The 14,645-nt window shown below is 33.2% G+C and overlaps 1 protein-coding gene across 1 annotated transcript; it reads left to right on the top strand.

Moving 5' to 3' along the window:
- The first annotated feature begins 1,024 nt into the window (after window positions 1–1,024).
- Window positions 1,025–2,232, top strand: LOC107877386. Its single transcript, XM_016724039.2, has one exon. The coding sequence runs from the start codon at window positions 1,140–1,142 to the stop codon at window positions 1,875–1,877; it is 738 nt and encodes a 245-aa protein (XP_016579525.2). The 5' UTR covers window positions 1,025–1,139; the 3' UTR covers window positions 1,878–2,232.
- Window positions 2,233–14,645: the final 12,413 nt, after the last annotated feature.

The raw sequence follows: 14,645 nt of genomic DNA, 5'->3' as shown, positions 1-14,645 counted from the left end.
AAAATACAAGTCACTTTACATGATGATATATACACGTGCCCCTTATGAACGTCGTGCATTTTCTTGACCCTCTTCAGTTCTCTCCAACCTTTTTTAAGTTTCTCTGGTTTCGATATTTATATTGGAATTTCAACTAATCTAAATTTACATCGCATAAGCTTCATTTAAAATGAATAATGCTATTTAACAAGAATTTTTCCATACTTATGGTACATTTCGAACGTGAAATATTTAATTAAGGATGAAGTGATATCTTATTTATTCCGGTGAAGAATATAATATATCTATTTATTTATTTATTGGTTTCCCATCCAGTGTTCGGTATCCGCATTGGAATCCGACTAATTTGGATTCGCACCGCGTAGGGCCCATTCAGCAGAAGCGCTTCCTACCAAGAATTTTTCTATATTCAGAACTCGAACTCGAAACCTCTAATTAAGGGAAGAGCAGTCTCATCCACTACATCACATTCATGCTGGTAAAGACTGAAGACCATAGATATTCACATGTTCAGCCAAGTGAAGTGAACATATATTCATAATCCCACAAAACCAAAAAGAAGAAACTTAGAGCAAGAGGGCCAGTAACAAAGTTGAACTTTTGAAACATCTATTTAATGGGAACAGCAAATACGGGCGGCTTATATAGTTCATCTGTACCTACCCAATTTCCAGGACACTTCCTAGGATACACAAGCAAAACTATTCTTTTTCTCAAAATTTCTTCAATTTATTACTTCCGTCCCAAAATAAATGTCACTTTAACGAAAAAAAAAAATGTCACGAAATAAGTGTCTTAAGGATTCAAGACAAAAATAATTAGTATGTTTTTGTGCAATCTAATAAATGGGATAACTTAATAAACTATACCCTTACTATATGTTATTTTTTCTTAATTGGCTTGAAACGGGCTAAAGCGACACTTGTTTTGCGACGGAGAGAATAGTAACTTGACCCTTAAGCACCCCTATCAAATGTTTCATCTTTTATTGTCTATAAATAACTCTTTTTCTTTCCTCACTTCTCTTCATTCCCACTACTTCTATTTTCTCCTTTTGCTTCCAATATTTTCATTCATATCATAAGTCATCACTCTCCATTTCTCTAGAACAGTAGAACTTATTATTTTAACAATTATCAATGGCACGTTTTGCAAGAATGCTTTTGATTGCTTTGGTTATTATATTAGTTTGTGTTGCACCACGTTTTGAAGCAAGAAAACTATTGAACAACGTGGATAAGAAGAAGAATAATGATCTTTTACCTATTCAAGAAGCCAATTTGCTACTAAATGCCCTTCCTAAAGGCAAAAACACTCCTTCTTCCCCAAGCAAAAAAGGCCATGCCACACTAGTAAATACGAAAAGACAATATGTTAGCGGCTATGCTGAATTGGAGTCAGTCCCTAGTCCTGGAATTGGCCATGTTGATCGCAAGTTGGAGTCAGTACTGAGTCCTGGAATTGACCACGTTAATCACAATTTGGAATCAGTCCCGAGTCCTGGAGTTGGCCACGTTGGTCGCAATTCGGAATCAGTCCTGAGCCCTGGAATTGGCCGTGATGATCGCATTTTGGAGTCAGTACCGAGTCTGGAAATCGGCAATGTTGATGGCAATTTGGAATCAATCCCGAGTCCTGGTATTGGACATGTTGATCACAATTTGGAATCGGTCCCCAGTCCTGGAATTGGCCATATTGATCGCAATTTAGAATCAGTCCCAAGTCCTGAAATTGGCCATGTTGATCGCAATTTGGAATCAATCCCGAGTCCTGGTATTGGACATGTTGATCACAATTTGAAATCGGTCCCGAGTCCTGGAATTGGCCATGTTGATCGCAATTCGGAATCAGTCTCGAGCCCTGGAGTTGGCCACTGATTGTGCAATTTGTGCACGGACAACTTCTCAATTTGCTGTGGGGAGCAATATCCCTACAACATTATGTTGGGACATACATGCTCATTGATTATTTAATGAGTTTTTTTTAATCCACATGTAATTCTAGTTAGTGTAGTGCATGGACAAAATATTCCAAAAGTCTCAACTGAATGATGTACGTAGTAGTATATAAATAACCTGTCAATATCGATTTGATAGTTGCATATCTCAAATGCCACGAGTTTGTTGGAGTCACATAAAGAATAAATAACTAGATTCTATTAAAAAACAGAAAAAAACATCCTTTTTATTTTTAAAAAAAATTAACGTAACAATAAAATTATCATTTTATATACTTTTAATGAAATAATTAATAATCATATAAATATCTAATTCTTATTTAAATCACAAATTTTAAAAGTATTTTTTGTTAAAAATTTTCTCTTTTCAATTAAACAGTGTCATTGTGGTAAATGTAATAATTTAGTTAGCATGGTTGGTGTCTTTGAGCTTTAGTAGACTGACTTTGATCTGATTCGGCTACTCTCCATTTTTTTTCTCTTCAATTTCTCCAAATTCTTACTTGAATTAAAGACACATGTCAAAATTTAAAATAAATAATTGAAATTTAATTAGTTAAATTAAAGTTCTAACCATAGTTATCTACTTCCATATATTTGTTGGTTAAACACTTTTAACAATCTATTATATCATTCTTAAATATATTAAACTATTATCTTTTTATCCTTGAACAATTTTCTGTTCGATTTTTACTTCTTTTTTTTAACTAATGGTTGCCATTTATCTTAAGTAATGTTTTTCAAATAAAAAAAAAATAAAGGTTGTGGCTGGAAGTTTTTCTAATTTTATTTTCTTTATGTGCTATATAAATTCATTATACGTGTGCCGAATCAAATATAAAGATTGTGCCAAATAAATCCATTATATTTTCTTTATGGAACTCTTTTGAATTCCCAACTAGAAAAATTAAATTTTTAACTATATTATGATTTAAAAAAATATATTTAGGAAAAGTTTTTAATATATATATTTGTGGTAGTAGAGTGTTTTTTTTTTTTAATATTGAGTAAAAGATATAATAGATTTTTAAGGAAGAAATACAACTAAATATGAAAGTAGATAACTATGGTTAGAACTTTGATTTAACTAATTAAATCTCAACCATTAATTTTAATTATGACATGTGTCTTCAATACAAGAAAGAACTTGGGGAAATTGAAGAGAAGGGGAATGGAGAGGAGTCGGATCCACTTTGAGCTAATCCGTGAATCATAGAGAAAAGAAAGCGAAATAACGGGACGAGGTGAGGAAAAGATCTTGATACTCTGACTTCGGAAGGAGAATCCATTATAAAAGGTCCTCCTACGCATATTCTACAGGGAGGGGAAAGCATGCACGGACGTGTCATTATCGTGGAAAGCATGAAAATTACATATAAATTGGGACGACCAAAGTCTAAATTTTCCTACAATCATGTAATATATAATGGAAAGCATGGAAATTACACATAATTTTATAAATGGAGTTTGAAAATTAGGTGTGGGGTCGTCGGTGGAGTCAGGGGCGGACCCACGTATTAGGGTAGGAGTGTACGTGCACCCGTTAAGTTCGTAAAAAGTTATGTATATGTACATATATATATACCTTAAGAAACTATTATATAAATTATGTGCAACCCACTGAACGCTCATGTACTTTGGGCGTGTTGGTTCTAGCTGATCTTTTCCACACTAGCAACCCGAGTCCAACAGACAACATTCTTTTGCTATATTTTTTGTTTTTAACTTTAACAACAAAAGTGGAAGTAGGGATTCAAACCCGTGACATCTTGTTTAGATATTACACCCTTTACCACTGGGCTACTAGACTCATTTGTCTCTATAGAGTTGGGGTTTATTTATTACCTTAAAATCCATATTTGACTTATATTTGTATTTTCGTCATTACTTAAGCCTCTACCAACTAGTCAGTCAGACATGACACTATTCCTCAGTCGTCATTTGAAGATTCTTGACTGCTTATGTTAAGATCAGTCGTTATTGGATGATTCTTGACCATTTATGTCAAGATTAGGTGCACCTGCGTTTTTCAAATCCTCATCAATTCGCCTCTATTTTGGAGATGGAAAGGTTATTTGAACTCGTATTTAACAAGTTAAAAGTATGTATCTTTTACTATAAATTATAATCATTAGTATTAACGATAATGTGTTATTATGCCGGTGTACTTGGAGAACTTCTAATCAGGGGTGGCTTAAGGATGGGTTAGTAAATTATTTGTTTTAATCCTCCAAAATTTTGAGGTCCCAAGAAATTTTATATGAATTTTATGATTTTAATTTCACTTAAAATAATATTAACAATTATAAAAGATTAAAGATACAAAATTAAATTAATTAAAAAAGAAAAAGAACAATGTACTTTTTATTAAAAATGTTTTAGAACTTTTTATCAAATCTTCCTATTAATAAATAAAATTTTCACAATAATATTCGAGGTGATGCATTGCAAACAAATGACTAATATCCTATTAATTAAAATTCGTCCTTACTTTTAAGAATAATAATATTACTACTAAAGTTAAATGTTTAATGTCTTCTAAAAATACTACAGTAAAAAAAAATAGTTCGTAACAATCAAAAAATAACTCTAAGTTATTGATAATATTTTTGTTATGTGCATATATTTAAGGCCTAGAATTTGACTTTCGACCACTAATTTTACTGAGACGAGCTTGTTTCTAACACTTCGAACTTATCCTTTCCAATCCTTTCTAAAATGGAAACACGAAACAACTAGAATTTCGACCTCTAATTTTATTGGGACGACCTTGCGTCTAACACTTCGAACTTATTTGACACGACCTGAAATCGGGCCTTGTCGTATAGGCATCTCAATCCCAACAAGGATCGGAGATCGCCCCATTAGCCCAACCTAACCATTATACCAACCCACAAGTATCGGGTGAACTCTGAACATATAATCAAGATAACCGAAAGAAGACTAATAATCATAAATAAGAAACTCTAGCTATTCATTAATATCAACATTCAACATCCGATCTACCCAAGTCCATACACAAAGCCTCTATAAAATTTAAAGTCAATAATATGTCGGGACAAGCCCTCGACAATAGTCATAACCAAAACCAGAATAAGTCTATGACATAAGGTAAGAAAACCATGAATGTGTGTCTACCAAAATATGGAAGTTCACCACTTCAATGTCAATACTCGAACCGCTCGAACACCTGATCACTGCACAGGAAGAGAAAAAGAAGTTTTGTCCCCTATATTGCGTGGGGACACTGTGTCCGGAGACGGTTAGCGGTTGGAGCACTAACATGTAACTCAAGGGTAAGGATAAAATAGTGTCATTATTTAATACCAAGTCAAACCATCATAAGCCACCACATTCATACGCATAGACATGTAAACATATGTAAATACATCAAGTGTCAAGAGATAACAAAGCCATAACATACATTTCAAGACACCCAATCGTGAACCATGAAGTGGAGGACTCTAACCTTTCACCGCTTAGATTATATCGAGCAAGAGGATTCTAACATCCAGTCATCTTATTAAGCAAGTGGACTCTAACCACAAGTCATTTCATTGTGCAAGTGGACTATAACCACAAGTCATTTTTTTACACAGGTGGACTCAAACCGCAAGCCATTTCATTACGCATGTGGACTCTAACCACAAGTCATCGTGTCTATTACTAGTCAACATCTCTAACCTATTGTCCATGCCTTCACATCACACCATTCATATTTGGGGACTCTAACCCATCTAACCATTTCAAGCCATCAAGGTCACAATTCAACATCATACATGACCACAAGGTCTTCATGAACCATATATCACTCAATCACTTTAACAAGCCAATGCATTAGTTCAATTCATCATTCAATTCAATTTATGGTCACCAAAACCCTTACAAAATCATTCATTCTTCATTGGCATTCTTATACTACTTTTTAGTTCAAACACAATTCAAGTTCATGTTAGAGACTTTAATCCTTTTTGCCATTAAACCATCAAGGTTATAAATTAAATAATTACATGGATAAAAAGGTCTCTATAATACCATTAACCAACCACTCATACTTATTGGACTATTGCCCTAGTTCAAAACATCATCAACATGTGACTAGATATTTCTATTAAATATTTTCACAATCACCTTGTGGGCATGCCTTTACCAAGGCCAAAATCAAAGTAGGAATCATCAATCTTAGGATTACTCATGACCCACTTGTTAAACCAAAAACAACAAGTACCCCATCATCACCAAAATCAAGGGTAGACACAAGTCTAAGCAAAAGCAAACATTACTCAACATTAAGCATAAGAACCCTTAACTTTTGATTTCAAAGTCATCATTTATAAGTCATAATTCATGTTTAAAACACATGATATTTGAGTTAAAAATAAGGGAAAAAGTAATATACCTTAATACAAGATGATTCAAGGAGGAACTAGACCCCTTCTTGCTACTAGATGATCACCCTTTGAAACCCTAAATTCAATCTTGGTAAAGAAGTTTTGGAATGTTTGATCCACCAAATAAGTGTTCTAGGAGGCCACAATACATTATATAGTGAGGGGACTTAAGAGTTTTGATGTGGGAAATGTCCATAAAGCCCTTGACTTAAAAGCTGAAAAGTGGCTCCCAGGAGGGTCCGACTCACTTGACTAAACCGTACCCTAGGGAAATGAGCGGTACCCAAATTCATACGCTAGGCCTCACCAAGGACCCTTACACTTCCCAAGGTATGAATACACATACTTTACTCGTATCTTAGGGTACTAATGGTACCCTAAACCGTACCCAAAATAGATTCCACTAGGTCAAGCTCAACACTCCATACGACTAGGTAGTATACGACCCGTACCTTAACATACGACCATTGGGAGGCTAAACCGTATCTTGGAAAATGTGTTACCAACCTAGACTGGTCTCTATACCAGAGGGGAGGGTACTAGTCATACCCTAGGATACGATTGGTATACTCAATCCGTACCCAACCCAGAACCTCAAAATTTTAAAAAATTTCTAAGGGTCCAAAGCCTAGGTGTTTCATTATTCCTTTCCAATCCTTTCTGAAATGGAAACACGAAACAACTAGAATGATTACAATCAATCAATATGACAACATATGTCACATTAACTTGTTAAAAGAGAAATTTTGTATATGAGTCATATTCTTATTTATGATCATTTATAATTCAACCTTTTTAGGACCAGTAATTTATCGGTAAAACAATGTTTTAATACTTGACTTAATATCTTTACACTTCGTTTGGATGGTAGTTTGTCATGGTTTCATAATGTATGGTACTATATGGTATGGTATGAAATTGTACAGTACAGTACAATACAATGTTTGGATGGACTGATCATTCACTGTTGTTTAACAATAATTTTATTATTTGGTTTGACGGTATGGGACTGTATCGTGACCGTTAGGTTTACCAAAATGCCCTTAATTACTATAAATGTTAAATTTATTAATAAAATAATTTTTTTTGCTAATCTATCACAAATTATATCATGTAAATATATTAAGTTGTTTAATTTATGTAAATTTTAACAAAATTAATACAAGACTAGATCAAAATAAATATAATCGGATTCATTTTTTACAGCAACAAATTTCATTTTCTTTTTGTGTTTTGAAACGTGACCACCAACGACAAGTACAAGTTTGAATATTTTTTATGTGTATGCTATGGTTGTGTTCGGTATGAAATACAAAAAAAAAATCTAGGAAAATAAATGGTTTCTTACTTATTTTCTTGTGTTCGTTATGCAAATAGAAAAATATTTTCTAAAAATATTTGTTTATATTAACACTAGGCTAAGGGGGGTGGATAAGAAAAAATTATAAACCTTTTGTTAAAAAAAAATATTTTGGGGTGAGTTAGTGGAGTGGGGGATTGATGGTAGGGGTAAGGTTGGGGTAAGAAAAAAATTTTGAATTTTCTTTAAAATAAATTAAAAACTATAATTTTTCTTGTTGGTGGGTGCAGGGGGGAAGGGGGGCTGGTAGGTGGTGGTGGTAGCGTAATTTTTTTTGCAACTTTTTAAAAAGTAAGAAAATTGATTCGGGAGAGGACCTTATAGGGGGGACACTACTAAAAAAAATAGAAAAAACAACCACAAAAATCGATCAAATGTGGTCGATTTTCCTGCATTTTCGACCAAAAAATAATCAAAATGCATGGTCGATAAAAGTCTGGTTGCTTTTTTAAAACTGACCATGTGTGGTCTATTTTTTTTTAAATATATATATATATATATATATATATATATATATATAAATTCAATATTATTTTTTTAAATAAAAATAAATTTTCAAAAAAATAGACCACTTGTGGTCGGATTTATTAAAATTAATTAATTAATTTAAATATAAAACCGACCACATGTGATATTTTTTTAAAAAAATAATTCACTTAATAAAATAATTTTTAATTAATCATAGTAAACCGACAACTTGTGGTCGATTTTGAAAAAAAAATTACCAGTGTGGTCGGTTTTCGGAGAATTATTTTTAATGTGGTCTGTTTTTGTAAAATTTTCCAAAAAGCCGACCACATGTAGTTGGTTTTCTAAAATTCTTTTTAAAAATCGACCACATGTGGTCGGTTTTTGTAAAACTTTTTAGAAAATTTATCATATGTGGTCAGTTTTTCTAGTAAATTTTTTAAAAATAAAAACATATTTATGCTACATTCCATCAACCAGCATAACATTTCAACCAGCATAACAATACAAACAACCAACATATAAAATTTATCAAGTCTCCAAATCCAAACTACAAAATATACTATAGTCTAAAAACTACAACTCACTATCCTCAGCCTCACACACAGGATCTGATTCCTTATCTGTAGTGATATCATCCAGTGGGCCTAGACTTTTTGCAGCCTGAATTACATCACCAGGACAAGGGGGAAGAATCCCTGCAGATCGAATAAACAAGTTGATCTGCTCCTGCATCAATCTCATTTGTTTCATTGTTTCCTCCTCCTTCTTCTTTGCCCTCTCAGTCTATGTAGCAAAGTCTTTAGTGAGTTGAGAAACCATATTCTTTAGTAAATCAACGGTTTCTCTATCAACTGATGAGGGATAGGATGTAGGGATGGACGAAGACCTAACATTCTCGCTAAAATATTTTATTTGGTACCCTTAGTATTGATTTCTAATTGGAGAACCCACAATTTATTTTCATAAATCCTCCTCTACATCTTCAGGTATTGTGTCACCCTGAATTTCAGAGGGTTGAGTACTACGATACTCATTAACGAGCTGCATATATTTGTCCTATATTGAAAGTAAAGTTAAAATTAATAGTAAAAAAATATTAAACTACTCGTACTTGAATAATATCAACTTTGAGAAAAAGATTCATATATAAAAAAATTTGATTCTTACATGGGTAGCTTTTGCACGAGGTTCAACCCAGATATCTTCATCAGTTGGATTCTTTTTCTTCCTTACATGGGTCTCCTTGAATATCTCATGTAGTTGTATCTTCCTACCCAATTTTTTTGCCTGCATATAATAAAATTATTAATCTTCAAATAATTACAAATTTAAATAGAAATAAACAATCAAACCTGTTAAAATTACATTCCATTTTTAGCTCCACAGTAATCCGACTAACTGCTTCCATAGTATGTAGAGAGCCACCCTTGGATGATGCCCTGACTTTCTTTCCGTTCTCACTCAATACTTGGTATTCTTTGCCACTCCAATAGCGAAGATAATCTTGCCACATGGGTTCGAGTATAAACCCTGGTCATACCCTGTTTGTTCTGGCATAAGGCAACAGACTGTTTATTCTGGCTCTAGCTCTTCTATAAAAATTCCTCGGTATAGCATAGTCATTCGCGTCATCCCACTAGAAATATTTCTACAACAAAAACAAAAGTATAATATTTAATTTTTTATTCTAACAGTGTGTTAAGTAGTCGATAAGTTAAATCTTTACCTGAAATTTTTTAAATATTTCATTTCTATCAAATTCTGGAACCTTTTGCCAACTGGTCCAATAGTCGTTGAAGTGCCGAATAATGCATTTAGTTGTAATTTTTCAATTCCATCTTCGGGCAAAATCCTACAACACAAGATCAAATATTAATTTCATATAGCATAATAATATAGTAAATGAAAAATAAATAATGTTGTTATATTTAGAAATCTTACCTTACTCCATATGGAATAATATAGCGCCTCCGATAAACATCTCTGTCTTTGGGATGCAAAACAAGTGTTGGAGGATGCACTGGTGTGAGTGGATCTGAATCACCGGATGGAGTGCCTCCAAGATGAAGATCCATCAACCCAATAGATCCAGCAGAATCACTGTGAGAACGTGGGTGATTACTAGTAGAGGGTACTGCAGATGATGGTAGATGACCGACCATATGTGCCAACGATTGTTTGATAGTACTGTGAACGTGGTGGCACGGGGATAGGAGCAGAATGAGTCATTGTAGACCCATGAAGTGGACTCATGTACGTAGGAGCAGGAATTGAATGTTGCGATGACTTAGAATATGAGGGTCATGCTGGCACGTCATCACACTGATCCTCAGATAAATGAATACCTGACAGTCGTCTATAAGGCGGAGGTTATTTTTTCTTTTGTCTTTGTAGGATAAACTTTTTGCTTACCATTGTCACCTTTACCTGCCATCTAAATTATGTAAAATTAACAAGTAGTTAGTCCTTACAAAATGATTACAAGAAAATACCAGGGTTAAAACATTCCAAGTAACTAATTTCAAGTTACTAATTCACATTTCAACTCACTAAATCAGTATTAAACAACAACAATCTTACAAAGTTTATTACATGTCAATATTAAACAAGAAACATAAAGGTAAATAGTACAAAGCATAATGACATCAATACATAACAAATACAACCTACACAAACTAATCCTCCTCTCCCGAAGATTCTCCACTAAACCATTCACCCTCTTCAGAAGTTTTCTTATCTCCTACCTACTCAGTCTCTTCTTCTGCAATATTAACTTCTTCAAATATATTTTTTGGGTGGTTCATACTATCCACTAAATCAATGTCCACTAACTGGTGATCAATCTGTATTTCATTTTGATATGCAGTCTCCAACACATTCTCAACTTTCATCCATCCTATAGGCTTTGTTTTTATTATAGCCCACCAATCAGACTTTTCACTGCACAACGGATAAGAAGCATAATACACTTGTTTAGCATTTTGTGCGAGAACAAAGGGATCATAAACAGGATATGTCCTATTGTGCTTCACTTCAATGACGTTATGCTCCTTATGTACTCTTTTGCTTCTTGTGCTTTGATCAAACCACTTACATCGAAAGAGGATAATTTTTTTTATTAGCAAACCAGCATACTCCATTTCTAAGATCTCTTATATGATGTCAAAGTAATCAATATTATCATCACCCTTAACCCAAACTCCACTATTATTTGTTTTCCTTGTTCTAGAGTGTTCTTCAGTAGAAAATTTAAACCTATTTACTGTGTAATGGGACATTGTACGAGCTTCAACTGGTCCCAAAGAAATATCTCTCAAGAACTAATCGCATGCGACCGTATTTGGCGAATGGTGTACCTAAAAATATTATACACACACACATATATATATGTTAGTTGAAGAATGTGTAAATGTTTAAAATTTGTAGAAATATTAATACACTTGCACACCTCATATGTAAACCATGTTGCAAAGAATGCATACACTTGATTTTCGTGGAATCGAATCTTAAATGAACTGAAATCCAACATGCGAAACACAATTAGTTTCCTTAAGAAAATGAGTAAATAAATATGATATGTTAATATTTGATATCTTTACTTCAGAGAGGGCTCAACTTCCGGGTAATTCAGCAAGACATACAAAGTTGCTGATTTGTGCTCCATGGAAGTGAGCCGATGAAATATGGTCTTTTTAGCCTTACTACCAGATTGATTGAAAATTGATATCGGTTGCAGATAAGGCTCATTCTCATCATCCTGATGACGATTTAGTCTGTTTCTTAAACAATCAACTTTATCACCAAAGTAGTATGAACAAAATTGAGACGTTTCTCTTGCAATATATACCTCAACTTAGAGCCTTCCACCCTATGTGTATTTTTGGGCCCCCTTTTTAGTTTTTCAATTGTCCTGCATAATCTTAAGATTAGATGTTTACTACATAAAAATAGATATGTATGAATTTAATATGTTATATTGCTTATCATTTTCCTGGATGTATCCACCTAGTTTGAACTGAACCGCCTAACCGAGCTTCGTGGACAAGGAGAATGAGAAGATGCTCCATTATATCAAAGAACCCTGGCAAAAAAATCGTCTCCAACTTGATGGTGATAACAACAATATTTCTTCTTTTAATGTAGTGGCACATAAGTCTTTGAAGAACAAACTAATCTCTGATATCGGTTTCCACATATTTTTAAAAAAATCAATAAAAGCAATTGAAAGTAATTATTCCATGAAAACATGACAATCATGGTTTTTCATTCCATCTAAAATTTCTTGTGTCATATTAATCCTCTTTCCCAAATTTGAGGTATATCCATCGGGCATCTTTAAACTTTGGACCCATTCACATATTTTTCACTTTTGGTCTAACTTGAATGTATAACTAGACTTGGGATTAAGAACATTGTCATTAAGCCCCTCCTGTAAGTGTAATTCTCTACGCTTGCAATATTCTGGTAAATCAAGTCTGGCCTTAGGATTATCCATTGACTTGCCGGTGACATCTATAACTGTGTTGAACAAGTTTTCAAAATAGTTATTCTCGGTATGCATGACATCAATATTATTTCTAAGCAAATTATTTGGCCAATATTCTAACTCCCAAAATAAACTTTGCTTCGTGCAGTTATGTGAAACGTCATATCCATCAAGCTTATACAATGGTTCCTCGCTAACTTTTGACAAATCTTGAACTATGTCTCATATGACATGACCAGATAACCTTGGAGGTGGACCATCATGTTCAATTCTATTCTTTCTAAATGTATTCCTGAGTTTCCTAAACTCATGATTAGGTGGTAAAAAACAATGATGACAATCAAACCATGAATTTTTTCTACCATGTCTCAATGTGAAAGATTTTATTTTTTCCATGCAGTATGGACAAGACAACTTTCCAGCTGTCATCCACCCAAACAACATTCCATAAGCAGAAAAATCATTAATAGTCCATACTAGATATGCACGCAAATTGAAATTCTGTTTAAGTGAAACATCCCAAGTTTCAACCCCTTCATGTCATAAAATTTGAAATTCATCAATCAAAGGTTGCAAGTAGACATCTATTTCCCTTTTTGGATTACGCGGGACAAGAACAACACAATTCAAATATATATATGGACTAGTCATTAACACTTTAGGAGAAAGATTATACGGGGTGATAAATACAGGCGAACATGAATGTGCCGCAGCACCAACAGAAAAAGGTGAGAAGCCATCCACACACAATCCCAAATGAATATTTCGTGGCTCAGCTGAAAATCTGGATAAGTTGCATCAAAATGCTTCTAAGCCTCTCCATCAGATGGATAACACATAACACTAGTGGGCCTTCTATTTTCACTGTGCCATCTCATATGAGGAGCTGAGTTGTTTGATACATACAACTTCTTCAACCTTAGTATTAGAGGTAAATAATGCATCGCCTTAATATCAATTTTATTTCCACGACAACCACGCTTATGTCAAGGGTGTTGACAAAACTAACAGGACTCTAGGTTAGCATCTTCCTTAAAGTATAACATGAAGCCATTTCACAACCATTAATTCTAACCGATGAAAGACCTAACTTTGACACCAATCTTTTTGCCTTATAGAAAGAATCAGGAACCTCTAAGGCGGGGTCAACTAACTCTTTAATAAGGTCTATCATTGAGTCTATTCCTCCTTCAGCAATATTTCAATCAGATCTAATACTTAATAATCTAACAACAATAGACAAACGAGAATGTGAACACCCGTTAATAAAAGGATGACTAGCAGCATGCAATTGTTCATAAAAATGGCCCACTTCTCTATTGGGAATATCTTCGACAGTTTCCCTAAAGCCACCCCCGTGTTGCATCCCAAAGTATCATGCACCATTTCTGTCATCCTAGTATCTTGATAGTTATTATGCCCTTCAGACCTACTACTTGTTGATACCTAATTTTTGCCTTCCACGACTAAATTTAATCCTGAGTTTCTTCGATTTTTAATAAATTTGAAATATTTATTTCATCTGAATAAAATCTTTTCAAAGTATTTATTAAGGTAAATTTTTCATTTTAAGTAGCGATTATATGAAATTTTATAATTTTGTTACTTAAATATTTATTTTACAAAATATCAGATTTTAATCATGGCTTATCTTAAAAATAAATTCAAATAAGTAAAATTTTGATTTTAATATAATTTATTCTCAAAAATAATTTATTTGAATAAATATGTGTTTGATTTTATTAAATCAAGAAGCTCGAAATTAAAAAAAAGTTAATTCGTATCGAATTTCAATTTAATTTAGTCAATTTATTAGATTTGACCATAATTGAAATCAAATTGATCATAATTGTAATGCAATCCGCCAATTGATTTTTAATTTGGTCAAAATTAAATAAATTTGGCTAAATTTTAAATCCAATGGGGATTATATTTTAAATAACCCCCAAATTTCCAAAAACACTCATAAATTCTACCCAA

Source organism: Capsicum annuum, chromosome 7 (genome assembly GCF_002878395.1).
Source record: "Capsicum annuum cultivar UCD-10X-F1 chromosome 7, UCD10Xv1.1, whole genome shotgun sequence".
Classification (NCBI taxonomy): domain Eukaryota; kingdom Viridiplantae; phylum Streptophyta; class Magnoliopsida; order Solanales; family Solanaceae; genus Capsicum; species Capsicum annuum.
This window is presented reverse-complemented; position numbering and strand designations above follow the sequence as displayed.

Excerpts from the sequence above, each read along its gene's own strand:
- LOC107877386 (XM_016724039.2), top strand. The coding sequence starts at position 1,140 with ATGGCACGTTTTGCAAGAATGCTTTTGATTGCTTTGGTTATTATATTA.